The 20,810-nt window shown below is 56.6% G+C and overlaps 2 protein-coding genes across 3 annotated transcripts; both read left to right on the plus strand.

The window, feature by feature from the left end:
• Positions 1-1,291: 1,291 nt before the first annotated feature.
• PPM1J (protein phosphatase, Mg2+/Mn2+ dependent 1J) lies at positions 1,292-8,973 on the plus strand (the record flags this gene model as incomplete). Its single annotated transcript, XM_082069429.1, has 10 exons — positions 1,292-1,542; positions 2,846-2,972; positions 3,478-3,786; positions 4,289-4,401; positions 5,427-5,511; positions 6,970-7,088; positions 7,259-7,322; positions 7,504-7,611; positions 7,737-7,888; positions 8,135-8,973. The coding sequence occupies 10 exons, from the start codon at positions 1,292-1,294 to the stop codon at positions 8,280-8,282; spliced, it is 1,476 nt and encodes a 491-aa protein (XP_081925555.1). The 3' UTR covers positions 8,283-8,973.
• A 1,988-nt stretch (positions 8,974-10,961) lies between these two features.
• RHOC (ras homolog family member C) lies at positions 10,962-20,786 on the plus strand. Of its 2 annotated transcripts, XM_082069301.1 has the most exons (6): positions 10,989-11,071; positions 12,244-12,316; positions 18,236-18,393; positions 19,036-19,156; positions 19,360-19,490; positions 19,960-20,786. In XM_082069301.1, exons 2-6 carry the CDS (start codon positions 12,310-12,312, stop codon positions 20,131-20,133), a joined length of 591 nt encoding a protein of 196 aa, XP_081925427.1. In that variant the 5' UTR covers positions 10,989-11,071; positions 12,244-12,309; the 3' UTR covers positions 20,134-20,786. The 2 variants fall into 2 exon arrangements, with proteins under 2 accessions (XP_081925428.1, XP_081925427.1); XM_082069302.1 differs by lacking the exon at positions 12,244-12,316 and having other exon boundaries at positions 10,962-11,071.
• The last annotated feature ends 24 nt before the right edge of the window (positions 20,787-20,810 follow it).

Consider the following 20,810-nt stretch of genomic DNA (forward strand, 5'->3'; position numbering starts at 1 on the left):
CTTTCAATATTTTAACACCTGTAATAGGAGACCAGGGGCATATTTATTGGGGAACACTTTAATTGGAGTCAAGCAACAGCTGGGACACCCAGGTGCACAGTGGGTATAAAGCAGGGTAGAAAATGAAGCTGCAGCTTTAAACAGGGGTGTGTGAGCAAGCAGTAGAAAGCAGAGTGGGAAAGGAGAGTTTGGGTGTGAGGGCCTTAAAAAGGCAAGTTGCTGAATAGCCTAAAACTGGGGATTAAAATATGGGAATATGGGGTGCTCAATAACTTCTATAGAGTGGTTGTAACAATCTAATAGAGCTAAAAGAGCTCTGTATGAAGAAGACAGCTAGAGTATATAGAGGGTTTTCTAGAACCAGCAGTAAGAGCTTTGTTTTTGCTCTGACCTTGCACAGAAAGAAAAACAGACAGTTCTCATAGGAAGCTGAGAGCACTGATGCACGCAAGTCTCAGGAAATAGTCTCAATTTTACTACATAGTAGACAAATAATGGTTTTTTTTTTTTTCAGCAGTGTTTTTGTTGTCATAGGAACCCAGAGGAAGGGAGATGCTGAGGCTGGGCTAAGTAAGTGATGCTGTTCAAGCTGCCAGATTCACTCTCTAAGCCAGTGGGAATATGTTGTTCTGGGCCAGCTAAATCTGTGTCCTGATCAGTGCTGGAGTACAGCAGCTGAGATTGGAGAGATTCAGCTCACAGTCCTCTCACATTAACTCCTTGCTCCTCTGCAGGCGGGATGTTTATTAATAGCCTGGCATGGCTGCGAATGGGTTGGGTTTGTTGATGAGCACAGGGAGAGTGACAAAACACCTGTCGTTGGAGTGGGATGTTGTATCGGAGTCGGTGGCTCTGCTGGAGCCCTGGGAAGATAGAGCCAGGAAACCAACTGCTCATCTGCCGGCAAAGCACTGGAAGGGGAACAGTCACGCGTGGGCAGGGCGAACCCATCTCTCCTGTAGACGCATCTCTGCTTTTCCTCCTACAGCCGGTAAAAGACTTTCCCGCAGCTGCTTCTCGCGGGGCTGCGCAGCTCTGGCTCATCCCTCCAAGGCTGAGAGCGGAGAGTTCCCCCGGAGCTCCGGGCTGCGTTTGGGGTGACCCCTCTCAAGGGCTCTCCCTTCTCCTGGGCTGGGAACCGGGTGGCTTGTGCACCGAATAACTGCGGGGCGACACGCTGAGCGCTTCCCCCGCCGCTTCCCTCCCCGTTCCCTACTCGGGGGGAGCGGGGCGGGCCGTGGGGCGGAGCGGCGGGCGCAGCCGGGTTGGGCTGGGCTTAGCTGGGCTGGCCATGCTGCCGCGGGTGCGCGCCGCCGTGGCGCAGCTGGTGGCGGGGCTGGGAGCGGGGGCGGGCGGGCAGCCCCCCGCGGAGCCCCGGGGCGGCGGGGACGGGGGGTCGCCGGTGGGGGCTTCCTTCAGCCGGCCGGCCTTCCTCCAGCTCACCCCCGACGAGCTCCGCCGCGCCGACGACCAGGCGGGCCGGGCGGTGCAGAGCCCCCGCGACGGCCGCCGCCGCTTGCCCTGGAGCACCGGCTACGCCGAGTGAGCGGGACCGGGGGGGCCGGGGCGGGGGTGCCGTCGGGGCCGGGGCTGGACGCGCTCTGGCTGGGTCTTTGCAGCCCGGAGCGGGGGGTGGTGTTGGAACTGGCAGCGTTTGCACCACTGTGGGATCCTCGGGAGCTAAACTGGGTCGCAGGCAGGGCGGTGAGCGGTGAGCTGCGGCTGGTTCTGCAGATGGGTAGATCGCTCTGTAAATGCCCCCTGATGGCAGAGCCGGCAGCGCGGGTTTGTGCTCTTACCCATCCCTGGGGGTTTCAGGCTCTTCTGTTTTTTTGTTTGTTTTTTGCGCGTATGTTCATAATACCCAGCGTTGCTGATGGGGAACTGACACTGAGGGGTGAAGGAACTGCTGCGGTTCTCCTTGAATTCCGGGAGGAGGGAATTGAAGCTGTCTGGGGAGTGGGACCTGATTGCGACTTCCCTTTCGAGGGCCCGATTCTCTTTTTTCACTCTCTGTTAGTCCCATCCTTTACTGAAGGCAAGCTGTGAAGGTCAGGCTTTGAAGGCCACCTTTGCTGCTCAGTGCTGTCAGTCCACTTCTGGATCCCTTACTCAGGCCGATGTCCCCAGTATTCTAGGGAGATTTTTGAGATGTTAATTTGCCCCAGGATATACTGGGGTAGGAGTACCAGGAACAAAACCCACCCTCTGTTCAGCAGTAAGACTTCTCTTTTGTCTCCTAATACTTCTGTCTGTAAACCGCTTGAAAAGTACACGTGGAAAAACCTCATCTTGTTGTGCATGGTGACAGCTTCCTCCTGTGAGCGGGTTTTGCACTCTAGTCCTGAAATCTGCTGTGCCAGCAGAGGCTGTGAAAAGCTCATGTGAATCTTTTTTACAAAAGTTCTGCTGGTTTCGTCTTCATTGCTTTCTCTCCTTCCCTGAGGCACCTGTTCCCTCTGAGAGGTGGTGGGACACAGATGAGGCTGTGATCTCTTTGCTGGGTGTCCAGGGGTCCTGGCTGGGGCTGTGTGTTGAGGCTGGTGCAGGGGTTCAGGCAGTTGCTGCGTTTAGGACTTGCAGTAAAAAGCCAACAGGTTTTCTGGTCGACTCCCTGGGTGGGTGCCTGGGTGGCTGTGCCCCCCCGGACCTGGCTGTGCTGGTGGGAGTGAGCACTGACCCCAGATCAACCTCTGCAACTGGTCTGGGACATCTCACCTGCAAAGAGCATCCCTGGGGACATGGGGGCACAAATGGGGGATGCAGGGGTGAGGTGCTGCAGGGTGGCCTTTGTTGGAGCACAGTGTGAAAGAAATAGCCTTTATATTTTGTTTCTTCTCGGCAGGGTGATAAATGCGGGGAAGAGCCAGCACAATGAGGATCAGGCGTGCTGCGAGGTGGTGTTCGTGGAGAGGAGACCCAGCCCGAGGGGCCGGCTGCCGTCCAGGGAAGGCAGCGGGGAGCTGAATGGGGTGAGAACTGGGGATACAACAGGGAGGATGCCTTGTGGCAGGACATGAGATGGGGCACGTGGTGATGTTTGCCCACCACTGTTTCCTCAGCAGTTCCCTTGGTTCCTGGGCTAGCTGTGGCCATTGGCCCTGCTGGACCACACCAGGGCTGGCTGGCTAGGAGGCTGCTGGCCCGCATGCCCCAGAGGGCTGCAGAGGAGGCTGCTGCACTGGCCTTGTCGTGCCTCCCCTTTGGAGGAGCTGCCTGCCAGAGATGTGCTGCTGGCAGCACGAGGTGCCTGACACAGCGCTGGGCTGGAGCCAGGGACCAGCCTGGCTGTCTGTCCAGTCTGTTGTGTCCAGACACTCTTGATCAGCTGCCACATCGCTCCTGCCTGTGCTGGGACCTGCAAGCTGGAGGCAAAGCCCTGTGCTGCAGTTCTCAGCTGGTGACCCCAGCTGCTCTGAATTCCCATCCCATCTGCTTCCTCCCAGGCTCACTTAACCTTCCATTCTCTCTCTGCAGGACAGGAAGGGTTTTTATTTCCACTACTGGGCCTTGTTTGATGGCCACGCGGGCAGCGGCGCTGCTGTCATGGCATCCAAGAGGCTCCATCTGCACATCTGTGAGCAGCTCCGGGACCTCGTGGACGTCCTGCAAGACCCCTCCCCACCTCCCATCTGCCTACCGCACAACGCGGAGCCGAGCCGGGTGTCCCTTGCAGAGTATGACGGGGAGGTCCCCAATGATGCTGCACCACGGTTTCACCTGGAGAAAGCAGTTTCTCACGAGAGCCTGGTGATTGGTGCCATTGAGAATGCCTTTAAGAACATGGTGAGGCCCTGCCTGCGAGGACACCCAGGTGTCCCCTGGAAACATCCCTTGCTGTCTGTGTCTGTGTTGGCTTGTCCCTGCTGGCAAAAGGCAGCCCTGCAGTGAGGAGGGGGGTCTTGGAGAGGGCACTGCATTGTTCTCCTGTGTTTTGGGGTTCAGGACACAGAGGCTTTGGGCTCTGGACCTGTGCAGGTGCAGAGAGCTTCATGGCACTTTGTTCCAACAATCTCAGTTGCTCCCCTCCTATCTTGCTCTTTCCTTCCTGCTCTGCTGCCCTGGTGAAACCATGTCCCCTGTTACCCTGCAGCCGTCCCTGGGCTACATGGGGAAAGGTGCCGGGGCCCCATCTGACTGCTGCTCCCCATCTGGATCGAGAGCTTGGCTTATTCAGCAGCCGAGGTGCTGCTGGAGCAGCCAGGCGCTATTTTGGGCTGTTGTAGCTTTGCTTGCTGGCGTGGGGCCGCCTGCCCTCCCTGCCTGGAGCTGCTCTCTGTCTCCCCAGGACGACCAGATTGAGCGGGAGCGGGTGTCCCAGCGCCTGGCTGGGGGCTGCTGTGCCCTGGCTGCCATCTACCTCATGGGCAAGTTCTACGTGGCCAACGCCGGTGACAGCAGGTACAGCCCTGCCAGGCAGCCCCCGCCCTTCACCTGGTAATCTGGGGGCACCCTGGTAGAGCGGGGTGGTGCTGGGGACACAGCTGGTGAGGAGCACCTGAAGCTGGGCTGTCCTGGGGAGGCCAGAGTCCCCCCTGCCTGCCCACCCTGGGGACAGCGTGCCCTGCCGTGATCTCTGTGTTTGCCTGGTGCACAGAGATGGCTGCAGAATCACCTCCCAAAATCTGGGGTTTTCTCGTTCTGGCAGTGTCCTGTCTCCTTGCCAGATGGCTCTGGATCATGCGCTGGCCTGGGCTGCAAACCCAGTGAATGTTGCCCTCAGCAAGGCTTTCAAAACAGAAAACGTGCAAGAGGTCATTTTAGGACACAGTTCATATTGGCGAGCTGTTTCAGGAGAAGGGCATGCGAATCTATGTGCAGACAAGTCCCAGGGGAGCTTGGAGCCCAAGGATTTTGACTGATAGATGCATTTCCTTGGGTGTATTAATGCATTTGCAGCAGGTGTGGCACCTGTGTTGGAGATCCTCAATCCCCCCATGACCTCTAGAAACATCTCATAATTAGACTTTTTTTTAACACAACAATCAATCGGAGCAGCCCCTGCAGTGAGCCGTGGTGCTGGTGTGTGCTGGGCACTCACAGCCGCGTCCTGCTGTTGGCCATTTCTGCCTGTCCCATGTGCAGCCCCCCTCTAAAGGAGGGTTTGCCACCTTTGTGCTGCTCCTTTTCTAACCATCTCCTGTCCTTTTGGTTTGCTCTGCTTCATTCTCCTCTGCCCCATGCTTCTCTTCCATTTCTCTCTTCCTCCCTGCCCCTATCCCGTGCAGGAGGGAGCTGTGCCCTGCCTGCTTGGGGGCTATAGGGGGGGTTTAGCTACAGCGGAGCCGTTAAACAGCCCCCCACCTTGCGGCAGGGAATGGGTTTTACAGCCTGAGCAGGGAATTGGCCCCGTAGAGCTGGGCTTAGCTCCCCCACCATGTCTCCTTTCCTCTTCTCTAATCTCATCCTTCCATGTTTCATTGCAGGGCCATTATCATCCGTAACGGGGAAATCATTCCAATGTCCAGGGAGTTTACTCCAGAGACAGAGAGGCAGAGGCTGCAGTTTTTAGTAAGAAAGACCTTTATTCTAACTTAATTCCTGCCGAGCCACCTCCCAGCCCCTTCTGATGGCGCTTGTCCATCCCAGCCAGCTCGCTGGGTTGAGGAGAGACTCTGGGACATGGAGACCTGCCCTGGCTCACTGGTGTGTGGGCATCTTGTGGCTTGTGGAGCCCCAATTTGCTGTGGGGTCAGTGTGAGGGGCTGTGCCTGGCCAGGACCTGGGGATCCTGGGCTGTTGGCCTGGGGCTGGTTTGCTCCATCATGTCCTGCTCCATGGCTCTGCTCCCTCTCATGCTCGAAGGAGCTGCAGAGCTCACACCAAGCTCTAGTTTCTTCCCCGGCTGCTCCCTGGGGACACGGAGCACCGACGTGTGCCAGCAGGTTTCTAGTTTTTCTTCCTGAAAGCTCTCCCTCTCCTGCCGCCCTGTGCCACACAGGGAGACTTTTTAAGGTCATAAAGACCTCTCTGATGGCAGCGCAGAGGAGAGACGTTTGTGTTGGAGGAGGTCTTGCTGGATGCGATTTCCTGGCTTGCAACGTACTTGGAAAAACACCGAGGCGCTTTTTTTTTTTTCCTTGAGTCTATTTTTGAATGACCGAGAGGAGGAAACTGGTGCGAGTGGGATCCTCTCCAGCCGCTGCGCTGGGCAGGGCGCAGGCAGGGGGCCAGGCACACGCTCTGCTGCACGGGGCCCAGGCCGTGGTCAGGATCCCCCCTGGAGCGGGATGGGGCTCTCCGTGCCTCTGCACTAAACCCTGCCCTGTTCCCCAGGGTTCTCCTCCTTTCTTTCAGCTCTTTCTTCCTCCACCTGCATTTTCCTGCTCTCCCTATTCCCCGTCCCCTGCACGCTGTGCAGCAGGAGGCTCTGGGGCTGCTGGTGCTGTCCTGGGAAGGGCTCAGTGCTGCTTCTTATCTTTCATCACAGTTTCTGAAAAGACCTTCTTGTTCCTTTCCTTGGACAAGTGCTGTGCTGAGCCTGGGGTCCCGGGAAGTGGCTCGAACTCCTCCTGAGCAAATTCCAGATTCTCCCTTTCAGAGATCCTTATTTCCCAAAACTCTCTATACAAAAGCATCACCTTCGTGCTGGGTGTTGGTGTGGCTCTTGCCAGCTCTTGTCTCCCCTCTGGATGTAGCACAGATGGGTGGTTTAGAGCTGCTTTACTACCACCTGTTTGAGGTGGTATCAACTGATCATATAATCATAGAATGGTTTGGGTGGGAAAGGACCTTCAAAGCTCATCCAGTCCAACCTCTGCCATGAGCAGGGACATCTTCACCCAGCTCAGGTTGCTCAGAGCCCCATCCAGCCTGGCCTTCTCTGTTATTCCCATTGTGAAATGCTGTAGCCGAGGTCCCGGCAGGCTGGTGGGTCTCCTGCTGTGGTGCCTGGTGAGGTGATGCGGGCGCTGCTGCTGGGATCCCGCTCTCCCAGCCCTGTGGCTGAGCCACCGCATCTCCCCGCAGGCGTTCCTGAAACCCGAGCTGCTGGGGAAGGAGTTCACCCACCTCGAGTTCCCCCGCAGGATCCAGCCCAAGGAGCTGGGGAAGAAGATGCTGTACAGAGACCAAAACATGAATGGCTGGTAACACTCCCTCATCCCCCAGCAGGCTCTGCGCCCAGGGTCCCAGCTCCAGCCTCCTGTGGGACAGGGGCTGTGTCACGCTGGGTGCCCCTGGGATACTGTGTCCTGAGTGGGCAGGTGCTGGAAGCCTTCACCTGCTGATACCTTGTCTCTGGCTTATTTTTAACCAGGGCTTACAAAAAGATAGAAGAGGATGACCTGAAGTTTCCACTTATCTATGGGGAAGGCAAAAAGGTGAAGTGCTGTGGTAGGAGCTGTGTGGGGGTCGCTTCCCACCTGTGCTTGCCGAGCTGAGGGTTTCCAGCCTGTTTTTGCTATTTGCTGTTGCTGTTCCAATGCTACAGCTTCTCAGCTGGGAATGGAGGTGGAGATGAAGCAGCTTAAAAGCTTTCTTTTGATTTTTGCTGTTCTCCAGGCTCGGGTGATGGCCACGATTGGGGTCACACGGGGCCTGGGAGACCATGACCTCAAGGTGTTCAGCTCCAACATCCACATCAAGCCTTTCCTGTCCTGTGTCCCCGAGGTGAGCCTGGCTGCTCTGTGCCCAGGGGTTCCTGTGACAGCTGGAGCCGGTCGGGGTGACCAGATCCATGGTGGCGTGGGCCTCCTCCGCCCCTCACTGTCACATCTTGCCCTGTTGCTTGCCAGGTGAGGGTTTACGACCTCACGCAGTACGAGCACTGCCCTGATGATGTTCTGGTCTTGGGGACCGATGGGCTCTGGGATGTCACCAATGACAAGGAGGTGGCTGGTGTGGTGATGGAGGTGCTGACAAGCTACGAGCCCAACGACCCATGCAGGTGAGCTGAAAGCAGGCTGGGGATGAGTGTGTCCTGCTCTATAACATCTTCCTTGCTCCTTGGAGCAGTGTTGTGGCCACATGTCCCTTGAGGCTGGTGCTGGTGTGATGCTCCCCTGGATGTGTCTGAGCTCAGATCTCTCCAACAGACCCTTCCCTGCACTTCTAGCTCCTCCAGGGACTGCAGCATGCATCAGGGGATCTGGGTGCTCTGGCGTCACTGCTGAGCTGCTGCATCTGTCCCCAGGTACACCATGGTGGCCCAGGAGCTGGTGGTGCGGTCCAGGGGGGTGCTGAAGGAGCGGGGCTGGCGACTGGCCAATGACAAGCTGGGCTCTGGCGACGACATTTCCGTCTTTGTGATCCCTCTGGGTGGCCCAGGCAACTACACGTGATGCCCGAAGACCCCAGGGCGGAGGGGCTCACCCTGCCTGGATGGAGGGGAGCAGGATGCCGCTGCTGCCTTGGGGCCACCTCTCCTGTGAGCACTTGCTTCCTGAACTGACTGTGAGAAGAGTAAGAAACCCGGAGCCTCTGTGCCCCTGCCTGGAGCATCCATCTCTACCTGCTGCATCCCAGCCCTGGTGGAGATGGAAAGGCATCAACCAGAGAGCAGGGACTGGGTTTGAAGGGTGGTTTTCTTTTTTTTATGCTGCCACGTTTTTCATTGCCGTGAAAAGCCCCAAATCTTTCCTGGCTTCTCGGTGTATCCTTTGCACCTCATCCCAGGCTTGGGTGTGCTGGTTCCAAGGATGTGCAATGGCTGTTGTGCTGGTGGGACACTGGTACCTGGAGAAATGTGTCCTTGCTGCTGCAGTCATCTCCCCCTGCCCTGTGACACTTGCACTAGTGACACTGGCCCCTCACACCTTGGTCCCAGCTGTGTACCTTGTTCTAGTCTGTGGTTTGGGGCAGCACTTGGTCACTGTGCACACTGAGAGCCCCTGGGCAGTAATGAGCTATTGCACTGGCTGTGCTACGGGTTCTTCCCCCACCCCTCTTCATGCCTTGGATCACTGCTGTGTTTCTGGAGCCAATTATTTATTATTAAGTGGAGAGCTGAGCTGGAAAAATGTCTAAATCCTTCCTTGGTGTGGGGAGTCTGTATGAATGTGTCTATATTTTTGAGCGGTTCTAAGTTGGCCACTGCCGAGCAGCAGCTGCACACAGAGCAGCCCTATTCAGCCCAGCTTAACAGCTTAAACGTGCTGCATGGATCTGCTTAGCTGAGGGCTGGAAACTCAGAATAAAAGCAGCTTGGTTGTGACTGGGAGGGGTGGCCAACTCTGTCCTTTTTCTTAATACAGCTGGTGCTGAGCAGAGCTGTAGCAGCAGTTGTTGTCTGCACAGGATCTTATTTTGCATCACACATACCTCTGACCTGGAGGATGCATTTCCTGGACCTCTGCAGGGTGTTGAACACTCCAAAAACATGTAGGATGGTCCCATCCTGGCAGTGGGGTGATGGGGATTGCTGGGCCGTGCTCCCTTGTTTTGGAAAAGCTCTGTGGCACCCGCAGTTTGTGTCCTGTTGTCACTGGGTGCAGCCAGCTCTTGTCAAGTGTCACCTCTGGTGAATGTTGTTTGTCTCTTGTAATCAGTGAGATGTAAATAAACTGGGTGTGTTTAATGAGAAGTGAAAGTTATCCAGCAAGATTTTAACCTATTGACATCTGTGCTGAAGAGAACAGGGAGTGACACTGGGGCCAGGAGCCTGTCCTTGTGTAGCACAGTGTGTTTGAATAAAGGTTTTGCCACTTGCGGTCCTGCTTCAAAGTCTTTCTTGCAGAGCTCCTGCAAAGAAGACTTACCGAAAAGCCAATTAGCTCTGATTAATTGACGTAGGCAGGCTTGGTAGCAAACAGGCCCAGGCAGAGCCATGTGAGCTACTGTCCCTCTGCCCTTGGTGCTGGCTGGACCCCATGGAGCATCCATCCCTCTGCTGTCAATGGTGAATGGGAACCGCAGATTCTTCACGGTGCTGCCTGGGTTTGCTGGTGGCCAGCACCAGCTGCCTGCTGGAAGCCTCTCTGCTGTCCCCTGTGCCCCTGACTGCTACCTGGTGCTCTTGATGCTCACGTGTTTTCCCCCACACTTGTTTGCACAGCCCTGTTCCCCTGGCGTGAAGCTCTTTGTGCCGGTGGCTGAGAACTGGCTCTGCTTTTCCAGGTCACTGCCTGGGAGCTGCTGGATAAAGCAAGGAGGCAGAGACTGCATTTAAAGCTTCCTCTGTGGTTCCCTTTTTTTTTATTAAGGAAACATTTCCTTTGGACCCAGCTCCTGGCTTGGGGCTTGATAAATTAAGAAAAATTGTCTCCGAGCCCTTAAAATAGCAGCAGTTTATGAGGCTGGGTCTGGGCCAGGACCCTGGGGCTGCCTCTCCCTGGCAGGGACCCAGCCCTGCAGCTGGGGTGTCATGGGGAGGAGCAGCCGGGTCCTCCCTCTCTGACAGCCCAGAGCGGGAAAGGAGACCCCAGGGAGTCACCTCGGTGTGGGGCCCGATGTGTCACAGTCCCCCTCTCTCAGTGCCCCTGCAGAGGGGACTTGAGATCCTGGGACAAGGCACGTCCCTCACACCCCCACTGTTTCTGATGGTCTTCCCTAAGGAGCGAGCAGCCGGCTGGGCGGCACGTGGGGGATGCAGGAGGGGTGCGATGGGGTTCGGCTGCTGGGATTTGCTTCTGCTGGTGGTGGCTTTTGGCGCTGCCATAAATAAAGCTTATGGGAGGGGGAGAGGTGTCTCCTCGAAAAGGGCTCCCATGGTGGTGGTGGAGGATTCCTGTTTAGGGGGCAAAGCACGGGGTGGTCTTTGCTATTGGTCCTACCCGGGAGGGGCTTTTGGGAGCAGCAGCTCAGCCCTTCCTGGCAGCTCTGGGAGCCGAGCGCCGGGATCGCCCCCCATCCTGCCTGGCACCAGGAACCTAAAATGAGGACAAAAAACCCCTTTGCGGGAGCCCAGGCTGGCTGCGGCCCCACGGGGGCTGCGCGGGGAAGGGGCACGGCCCCGGCCCCGCCCTTCGGCTCGGCTCGGCTCAGCAAGGCTCGGCTCAGCTGAGCGCGGCTCCAAGCGCTCCCGCCCCGCCTTCCGCGGGCGGCCCCCGGACGGGGCGGCACCGCCCGAGCCGCTGCGGAGCCGCGGCCGGAGCTGGGACCGGGACCGCGACCGGGGCAGCGGCGGAGAGAGGTGCGGGCTGGGCCGGGCAGCGCTCGGGGAGCGGGGGCCTGGGGGGCCGAGCGGTGTGGGGGACCCTGGGGTCAGTGCTGGGGTGGGGGGGAGGCGGGGTGCGGGGTTACTGATGGGGTCTGGTGGATCTGGTGTGGTCTGGGGTTACTGGTGGGGTTTGGGGAAACTGGGATTTGGGATTACTGGCACTGGTGGGATGGGGGGTCAGCGCTGGGGTGCCGTGGGGGAGCTGGGCATGGGAGGTGGGTGCTCTGGCTGGGATGGGTGGGGCAGGATGGGTGGGTGGGGTCCCTGGGCGTGGGGTTAGGATGGGTCAGTGGCGGTTTGGCCACCGTGGTTTGTCCCACAAGGGTGGCCTTGGACTGTAGGTCCTGCCCTGTGGGTGCTGCCCAGACAGGGGTCCCCGCTGTCCCCCAGCTGGTGACCGACCTGGGCTGGGCTGAGAGCCTGGGGGCTGCCGCCCCGTCCCACCGTTCCCCCTCACATCCCCCTGCTCCAGCAGCGTCCTTGCGTGCGGCCTCGGTCACGGAGTGGCCGTTCTGTGTTTTCTTCAGAAAAAGGAAAAAAGTTCCCTTTGCTTACTGCTGAGTTCATTTTTAAACATTTATGTTAGGGGGGCTTGCGGGGGGGAGGAGAAATAATTGTGTATGTAATGTCTTAGGAGCAAGGGAGCATTCCAAAACCATGACTGCGCGGCCCTTTCCAGCACTAACAATCAGGCAGCCAAGTCTTCCCAGAAGCAACCAAACCCCCTAAATCCACTCTCAGTCTCTTGGTACCCCCTGGGAAAGCAGCAGTTTGATTTCTGGGGCTGCTTTGCAGGGTTCGTCTGCACGGGGGGTGGGCTGGGGACGGGGACCCGGCTGAGCTGAGCTGTGCTGCATCCCCAGCAAAGTGCTCAGGTTGTGAAACCAGAGATGAGGAGGCAGTAGCTTTGGCTGTCTGTATTTCACTGAGACCAGTTGCATTTTATTTTCATTTTTTCAAGTGCTTTTTGGTGTCTGCACAGTTTTAATTTATGTTCAGCTCCTCCTTCTCGGCCACAAGTAGTATAGCTAAAGGCTGTGTGGGATTTTATGGACTTTAAATTGAATCCATGTTCCTGACAGCTACAGCTTCTCTAGGGAAATGTTTTTAAGTGGAAAATAAGCCAAGTCACTGTCTTCCAACAGGTTATCGGGAGCATTTAACCAGGCTCACCTCCTAACTTGCTGTTTACACTGGAGAGGCGTATTGACATGAAAAGTAAGGAATGCATTAGCAAATATTGATTGGCTCTGGGGCAGTCAGGCTCTGCACAAGGACAGGCATCCGCGGACGTTGTGGCACGTTACTTGGAGCTTTCAGCAAGACACTTGTGTGGCCACGAGTGCGGGAAAGCTGTTGCTTCTATGGGAGGTAAAATAAGAACGTGGCAAGATGTCTTTTGGAAAAGGAGGTGAAGGGCAGGCGGCGTTTTCCCACAAAGCACAAGCACTTGTGGTTCAAGCCTTGTTTGGGCTTTAAAACTCTGCTGTTCGAAGTCCCTTTCCCTGTGTTTGCTTGTGGATGTTTTTGTGGGATTTAGCAATGAAAACAAGCCGCTCTGCTTTGGGTCTGGATCGGGGTAGTTGCCCTTCACTGCCATGCTGGAGCATGCTATAAATCCAGACTGCCTGAAAAATAGCTCACAACTTCAGAAAAAAAAATTATAAGATCTAAAATCACTGAGTTTGAGCTCCTTTTTTCATTATATTTTGGATATTGCAGGTCTAGGTCTTAAGCAAAAGCTTCAGGATGCTTTCCCAGGGGTAAATACAGCTCCTGTCCTGGGTGTTCGGTGCCGGGTGGTTTTGGCAGCGGGGCAGGTGGGATGGGAAGGCTCCAAGCAGCGGGCGCTGGTGTTGCGGGTGGGTGTGGGTCGTGCTGTGGGTGTCAGCGATGGTTGGTGGTGTAAGCTGGATGCTGGTCTCAGCTGAAAGGCACAGCTTGGCCTGCCCGGGGGGTGCGTGAGCCTGAAATCACAGCTGCTGCTCTGCCAAAACCAGCGGCACTTTGATGGGCTCCGAGCTGCGATCAGCCCAGGAGCTTGGAGCCCGAGTTCTGCCCTGGCCGGCGCGTTTCCCTTTGGCATCGCTCTTCGCTTCAAGCCCTTTTTGGAACTTGCTTCTATATAAGAGTCCCTCTGATAGCCGAGACGCTTGCCAGGACACTTGTCCTGTGCTGCTGTGGCTGTGATTTAGACGTCTCAGCAAATTAAGTTCCCCTCGATGCGCATACCTGTCAGATTTTCATCTGGAAGATCACTTTCATTTTGATTGCACCAACTATGCCAGCAAGTCCTACCAACTTAAAACTGTTTTTGTTGTGCAACAGCACTGCAGGGCTTTCTGCTGGTTAATTCACAAAAATGACCTGTGTGCCTCTGTCATTCTGTCCCCAAACACTTTCAATCTCTTTCCAATTAATTTGGGGGCAGCTGCCGCCTTGACACACACTTTTGGGGGGGTCCTTGCTTGTGCTGATTGCCCTGTTGGTGGAGCAAGAGGGGAGGTCCCCCCCATGCCCTGGCAGCTCGGTTGGTGGCCAAAGTGGCTCTTGTTTGCCCGGTGGATGCTCTGCAGGGTCCTGTCCTGAGGTGCCCTCGCAATGGCAGCAGCCCTGTGCACACACAGCCATGTTTAGAAGCAGAGACAGCTCGTCCCTGGCTGCGCTGGTTAGAAAACATCTTCTGTGCTCCCTGCTGGTGTTGTGTGCTCTCTGGATGCTGCGAGCTCCCTTGGGTCTTGTCTGTGATCCATGTTGCACAGCCTGAGGTTTGTGTTTGGAGGGTTTAAAACCCAGTTACATGCCTCGTGGCGGTTCTAACCTTGAGCCTGGTCTGTTTTGCGTTAGCCCAGCTCCTTCTCAAAGAGGAGTTAAATCAAAACAGTCCGACCAAGCATTTGGGTGCTTTTGTTTGTTAAACCATTGCAAAGTTTAGCTGAGCTGAAGACACAGCAATGCCAGGAAGGTCTGTCTGTTCAAGGAGGTGTTTTTTCCTGCTGTGGTTGTGTTTTGGTGCGGGGGGTTCTGGATGGCTGCCTGGGCTGTGGGGTGATGGGGCTGCACATACTGCGCTGGCCGTTCCCTGAGCTCCAGTCTCGGGGGAGCAACCAGAGAGCTGCTGGGGCAGAGAAATATTTTCTCATCATCTGACAGGCAGCCTGTGAGGAGATGCTTGGGGACAGCTCTGCAAGGCAGGAATCATAGAATCATGGAACAGTTTGGGTTGGCAGAGACCTTCCCAGCGCCACCCCTGCCATGAGCAGGGACATCTTCACCAGCTCAGGGTGCTCAGAGCCCCGTCCAGCCTGGCCTGGGATGTCTCCAGGGATGGTTCATCCACCCCCTCTCTGGCCAACCTGGGCCAGGCTCTCACCACCCTCAGGGACAACAATTTCTTCCTCATGTCCAGCCTGAATCCCCTTCCTTTAGTTTAAAACCATCACCCCTTGTCCTGTCAACACCAGCCCCAGCTCTGTTCTGTCTCTGGCCAAGTTCACCGGGGCAATGCTATTGCTGCGTGAGTGCTGCTGGAGGCTTGACCCTCCTCGCTCCGCTCTTTGCTTGTTGGGGATGAGGAGGTTTTGTTCATAGTGGGACTATGAACCCCTGGGGGCTGTGGGGAGCGGGGGGTGTCCCTGTGACAGGGCTGCTCCCAGCACGGCTCTGTCCCCGCCAGCCCTGGCTTCAGGGCTGTGCCTGCGGCCAGGGCTGTGGGCAGGACAGATATTCACCTGGTGTTGCTGATAGGTGGTGTGACAGGTCCAGCCGGGGTGCGGCCGCCAGCAGCAGCGCTTGGGAATTTCTGCTTTAGAACAAAACCCCTCTGTTGGCTCAGGGAGCTCGAGTCTCGTCAAAGAGCTTCGCTGAAAGATTTCTATCCCTTGTTTGAGCCTTTCTTCAAAGTGTTACCGTCCTTCCCTGCTGTTTCCTGAGATCCCGCAGCAGACACTGGCTGACGGCCGCATCCTGCTGCCAGAGGAATTCCCCGTTTCCTGCCCAGCAGGAACTTCACATTTGGAGGCACAAAGCAATAATGCAAGGGCTCGTTTTATGATGATGGCTTTAGAATAGCTGCTTGGAAAGCAGAGCAATTTGGCCTCATATTACCATTCCTTGGCATGCTGGAGGAGCTCCCTGCTCAGGATTAAGCCGGTGTGGTCACCACAGGCACTGCCGGGACTGGGGCACAGACCAAACCTGGCGCTGCTCTGCGGGAGGTGCCAGCACAGTCGCTGCTCCCCTGCGTTATCTCTGGGAACGAGCATCTCCAGTGAAGCACCTCAAGTGCTGCTCGTGTCCCCAATCTGCAGGTGCCGTCTGGGCCAGGTTGAATTGCCGTCCTGGCTGGGCAGCCTTTGCTGTAACTCGGATGGTTAATGCTCAGCAGAGTTTAAAATCTGAATTTCCACGTCTGATGTGAGCGACTGTGTCCTTTTACTCATTTGGCCTGCTAGCAGTTGTAGCAAAGCTATCCTCCTCAAACTGTCTCCACGTTTTCCACTCTCTTATCTGCTCACAATCTGGGGACAGTGCAGGGTCCCAGGGACTGGCCTTGTCCTGCTGAGTGACAGAGCATCCCTGGCAGAGGAGCTGATGTCCCCCAAGCAGAGTGCCACCGGCGTCAAGTGCTCGTGTCACTCTGGCTGGCTCAGGGGACGAGGACACGGCCGGGGCAGCCCACTGGTGAACGCGATGCTCACAGCCTTCTCGTCCTGCTTGCTTTGCATGCCAGCTCTGCATTAGTAATGGGCTATTTCTGGGCCACTCTCGTGAGTAATGGAATGAATCGTGCTGTGATTTTGGGTGGGGACGGTGCCTCTGCCCTCTGAGTCACCGCTCAGCATGACGCCGGGCTCAGGACCCGTCCCGGGGCAGGGTGGACACCGCAGGCCGTGGGAAGGAGCTCTGGGTGCGGGGACTCTGCTTGGTTTGGAGCCGGGACAGTGTGCGGGTGGGGGGGACGGCTGCATCACCGCACTGGGACACTCCGGTTGTTGTTGTTTAGGTCCGATGTCTGGCAGACTGGGCACAGGCAGATCTTGCTGTCTGTCTGGAGCGGGTGTTTATCTCCCTGGGTATCCTCTGTTCTTGGAGCTGCAGATGTGTCTCCTTCTGTGTTCTGGGGATTAGATAGCACTGCAGCCCATACCACCTTTCTTCCTCTGTTTGTCTTTGAGATACGAAGCCACAAAGCAGCAAATCACATTTTGCTGTGGGCAAAGGAACTTTCTGTCTAAGTAAACAGACTTTTTGCCCATGAGCTCTCCTTTTTCTGTGCTGTGGAGGTGACGGCTGGAGAGAGGCCAAGCCTTTGGTCAGATGAGGAGGATGGTTTGCAAGGGGGATGATGCATTTCTTATGTCCCCAGGGATGTGCTGTCCGCAAGAGTTGAAGGAACCTCTCTTCAGGTGGGCAGGAGGCAACAGACTCCTCCAGCCCTTTTATCTGGCTCCATCACACACATGTCATGTCTCCTCAGGATGAGTTTACTATTTTTATTAATGACTCCACAGCACTCAGCAGCCACAGACTATTCCTGCTCCGGCTTGTGAGCCAAAGTGCTTGTCACCTGCAAAGATCTGGCCCAGATTTGGGTTAAACCTTCTCTCTCCTGCCCCAGCCACACGGTGGGTTGGGCAGTTGGAATTGTGAGAGCTGTGGTGGTCCCTGAGACTTCCCAGGCATTTGTGTGACAGCCCTGGGGACAGGGTTTGTGTGACAGCCCTGGGGACAGGGTTTCCTCCAGGCAGGAGCTTAGCACTGACCTGCTAAGTATGCAGATGAGAGGAGCTCTCCTCAGGCCGCTTTTGAAATGCAAGTCAGCTGTTGAGTCTAATTTCTTAATCCTTCTCTTGCAGCTAATTATGAAGCAACCTTGCTTGGGTTTTTCTCTTTTCCTTCTTTTTATTCCAGAGAAGGGTGTGGGTGTGATCACCCTAGGAGGGGATGGGTGCTGGGCTTTTGTTAAGGCTCCATGTGAGTGTCCTGGTGAAATGCAAGGTTTGCCATGTCCAAGCCTTCCCAGCATGATCCCAGTGCAAACTGGTCCCAGCACGGTGCATTTGCGTAGGTGTGAGCATCCTTCCCGCACGGTTCTTTCCTCTGCACATCCCTGATGCTTCAAGCACAAACTGTCCCTTCCAACCCTGCTGCCCTGGGTACCGCGGTTTGGAGCGGGGCTGGAGGACATGGAGCATCCCTGCCTTTCTGAGCAGTTTTCTGGTCACTTGTCGTTTCCCCCAGCCCTCAGAGCAGCCTGTGCCCTTACAGGGATTAAACCCTGAGCTGTCAGTGTGCGTCTCACCCAGGATTTCTGCAGAGACAATGAGTGGGTGACATGCTGTGGGTGCACAGGGTTGGGCTCTTTGGGGTGAAGTGTCTGAGGAGCTGGGGATGGGAAAGAGATTCTGAGCCAGGGGTTGGGGAGGGATGTGATCCCACCACCGCCGATTTTCTTGTGCCTTGTTCAGATGCCTCAGCAGGCATTTCATGGCATCGTCCCACACAATTCCCAGGCTTGGCTGTCATCTTCTTTTGAAACTCTAGGATGTAAAGGCATAGTTTAACTTGCAGGACTGTATCCCTTTGACTTGGGGCAGAAAGCAGCCTGCTTTACTGTGAGGTTTCAGCTCTGTTTGCTGAGTGATGGCTGGCAGCTTCTCCTGTTGCCGGTGCCAGCGTCAGCTCTCGGTCATTATGTGGCAAAGGCTCCTTTGTCAAATGGGCTGGGACAGGGCCAGCCTGGCGCCAGGTGCCAGGCGTGCAGGTTGTGCTTGCCCAGACCTCTGAGAGCTTGGCTTGGTGTGTTCCTGCTGCTGATCAGATTATTTGTGAGCTGGTGAGTGTGCCCGGGTGAAATCTGGAGTACAGTGTCTGCCCGGAGGAATTTGTAATCGGAAATTTGGGAACAATTTCTTCCCCAAAGGGCTGTTGGGCATTGGAACAGTCTGCCCAGGGCAGTGCTGGAGTCACCATCCCTGGAGGGTTGAACAGACACAGAGATGAGGTTCTCAGGGACATGGGTCAGTGCCAGGGGGTGGGTTAATGGTTGGACTCAATGATCTTGAAGGTCTGTTCCAACCAAAATGTTTCTATGGTTCTCTGCTCTGTCCCACTCCCCCACTCTTGTCCCCACAGCGATGGCGGCCATCAGGAAGAAGCTGGTGATTGTGGGAGATGGTGCCTGTGGAAAGACGTGTCTGCTGATTGTGTTTAGCAAGGACCAATTCCCTGAGGTCTATGTACCAACTGTGTTTGAGAACTACATTGCTGACATAGAGGTAGATGGGAAGCAGGTAAGAACCATCACGGGGTGCTGGAGCTGTTCCTGTCCCCTCAGTCCCGCGCTGGCGATGCCACCACCTGGTGCTGCCACATGGGTTGATGTGCACGGCTCAGACGCATCCGTGGTTCCGACCTTTCTGGGTCATCCTGAACCTGCCCCAGCTTGAGGAAAACTGTATCACAAAATCCCAGCCTGGTTGGGGTTGGAAGGGACCTCTGTAGATCCCCAGCCCAGCCCTGCTCACGCAGGGTCACCAGAGATCACACAGGTGGGTCCAGGCGGGTTTGAATGTCTCAGAGAAGGAGACTCCACACTCGCTCTGGGCAGCCTGGGCCAGGCTCTGGCACCTCCCAGCAAAGAATTTTCTCCTCGTGTTCAGATGGAGCCTTCTGTGTTTCAGTCTGTGCCCGTTGCCCCTCACCCTGGCATTGGGCACCACTGAACAGAGTCTGGTCCATCCTCTGACACCCACCCTGAGATACTGATCCCATTGATCAGATCCCTCTCAGCTTCTCTTCTCCAGCTGAGCAGTCCCAGCTCTCTCAGCCTTTCCTCATCAGAAAGATGCTCCAAACCCTTTCTATAGCTATAACTGAGGAAGATAAACCTGCTTGCTGCTGTCCTGCTGAGCTGCATCCCTCTCCCCTCACAGGTGGAGCTGGCCCTGTGGGACACGGCGGGACAGGAGGACTACGACAGGCTGCGTCCCCTCTCGTACCCGGACACAGACGTTATCCTCATGTGCTTTTCTATTGACAGCCCAGATAGCCTTGGTAGGGCCCAGGGTGCAAGGAGGGGGGTCTGGGTCTCCTGCAGGTCTGGCTGCTGCTGCTAATCCCCCACCCCGATGTTGGGAATCCCCCATGTGAGCTCCCCCCTTCCCGTGGGAAAAGCCCAGAGCTGATTCCTGCAGATTTGAGGAATCTGGTGGGGGAGCAGCCTCTCAGCTCAGGGGGTCCACGTGTGCTCATTGCAGAGAACATCCCTGAGAAGTGGACGCCAGAGGTGAAGCATTTCTGCCCCAACGTGCCCATCATCCTGGTGGGGAACAAGAAGGACCTGCGGAACGATGAGCACACGCGGCGGGAGCTGGCCAAGATGAAGCAGGTGGGGACAGCCCTGGGGACAGTCCTGGGTCCTGCTGCCTTGGCCAGCATCCGCCTCTTCCTATGCCACCTCGCTGGGGCTCCCCTTTCATAGAATCACAGAATACTTTGGGTTGGAAGGGACCTTCTCAGCTCCCCCAGTGCCCCCCCTGCCATGAGCAGGGACATCTTCACCAGCTCAGGTTGCTCAGAGCCCCGTCCAGCCTGGCCTGGGATGTCTCCAGGGATGGTTCATCCACCACCTCTCTGGCCAACCTGGGCCAGGCTCTCACCACGCTCAGGGGCAACAATTCCTTCCTCATGTCCAGCCTGAATCTCCCTCCTTTAGTCTAAAACCATCACTCCATGTTCTGTTGCAACAGGCCCTGCTCAGAAGTCTGTCCCATCTTTCTTTGGCATGTGAATCCTGGGCTGGATGCCCCAAGGGCAGTCACTGTGCTTTTCCCAACCCTCTTTTTAACACTTTCCAGGAGCCGGTGAAGCCCGAGGAGGGCAGGGACATGGCCAACAGGATCAATGCCTTTGGCTACCTTGAGTGCTCGGCCAAGACGAAGGAGGGCGTGCGGGAGGTCTTTGAGATGGCCACCCGTGCGGGTCTGCAGGTCCGGAAGAACAAGAAGCGCCGGGGCTGCCCGCTGCTGTGAGCAGCCCAGCGGGCCAGCAGGCAGCTGCCTGCACCCGCTGCCTGCACCCGCTGCCTGCGCCAGCAGGGAGGGAGCGCTGGCAGACGGCCGACGTGGGACCTTGTGGTGCCAGTATCTGCCCCCAACCCTCCACACGAGAGCTGCCACCTGAGCCCGTGGGTGTCCCCGTGTCACCCCAGGGCTGTGAGAGGCCGGTGCCTTCAGTTCCCGCTGCTCGCTGTGGGCCGGGTGTTTGTGTAGCTCTCCGTGTTGCCCCATTTTGTACCGATCTCCCTGGTTTCACCTCTCCCGTGGGGATTGCCGCGGTGTTCGCTCTCCCTCTCCAGCTCCGGCAGGTGCTGCAGAAGCAGGAGGTGCCGCTGGCTGCTGCCCACAGCTCATGTGCAGGGTCTGCTGCACCCTCAGGTGCTCTGCCCGCTCCCCTTGGCCGTGTGGGCACACACCAGCTTTTTATACAGACTTGCCCAGGGCCATTTCCAGCCCTGTCTGTGTGCAGAACTGCTCTGCTCCTGGGACCCGCGCTGGGGCAGCACCTCTGCCCAGCTCCGCCAGTAATGCCTTCTTCCAGTCTGTGTTGGTCATGGACTTTGCACCGGTAAACCGAACTGCCTAACTGGGAGAATAAATGCAAACTGGGATTTCAGTAATTGTAACTCTGCTTGCCTGGCATCCTTCTG

This window comes from Streptopelia decaocto (genome assembly GCF_964273445.1).
Source record: "Streptopelia decaocto genome assembly, chromosome: 19".
In the NCBI taxonomy this organism is placed as follows: Eukaryota; Metazoa; Chordata; class Aves; order Columbiformes; family Columbidae; genus Streptopelia; species Streptopelia decaocto.

Excerpts from the sequence above, each read along its gene's own strand:
- RHOC (XM_082069301.1), top strand. Across the intron at positions 19,157-19,359 it reads TGACAGCCCAGATAGCCTTG|AGAACATCCCTGAGAAGTGG; the intron begins GTAGGGCCCAGG and ends TGCTCATTGCAG. Across the intron at positions 19,491-19,959 it reads AGCTGGCCAAGATGAAGCAG|GAGCCGGTGAAGCCCGAGGA; the intron begins GTGGGGACAGCC and ends AACACTTTCCAG.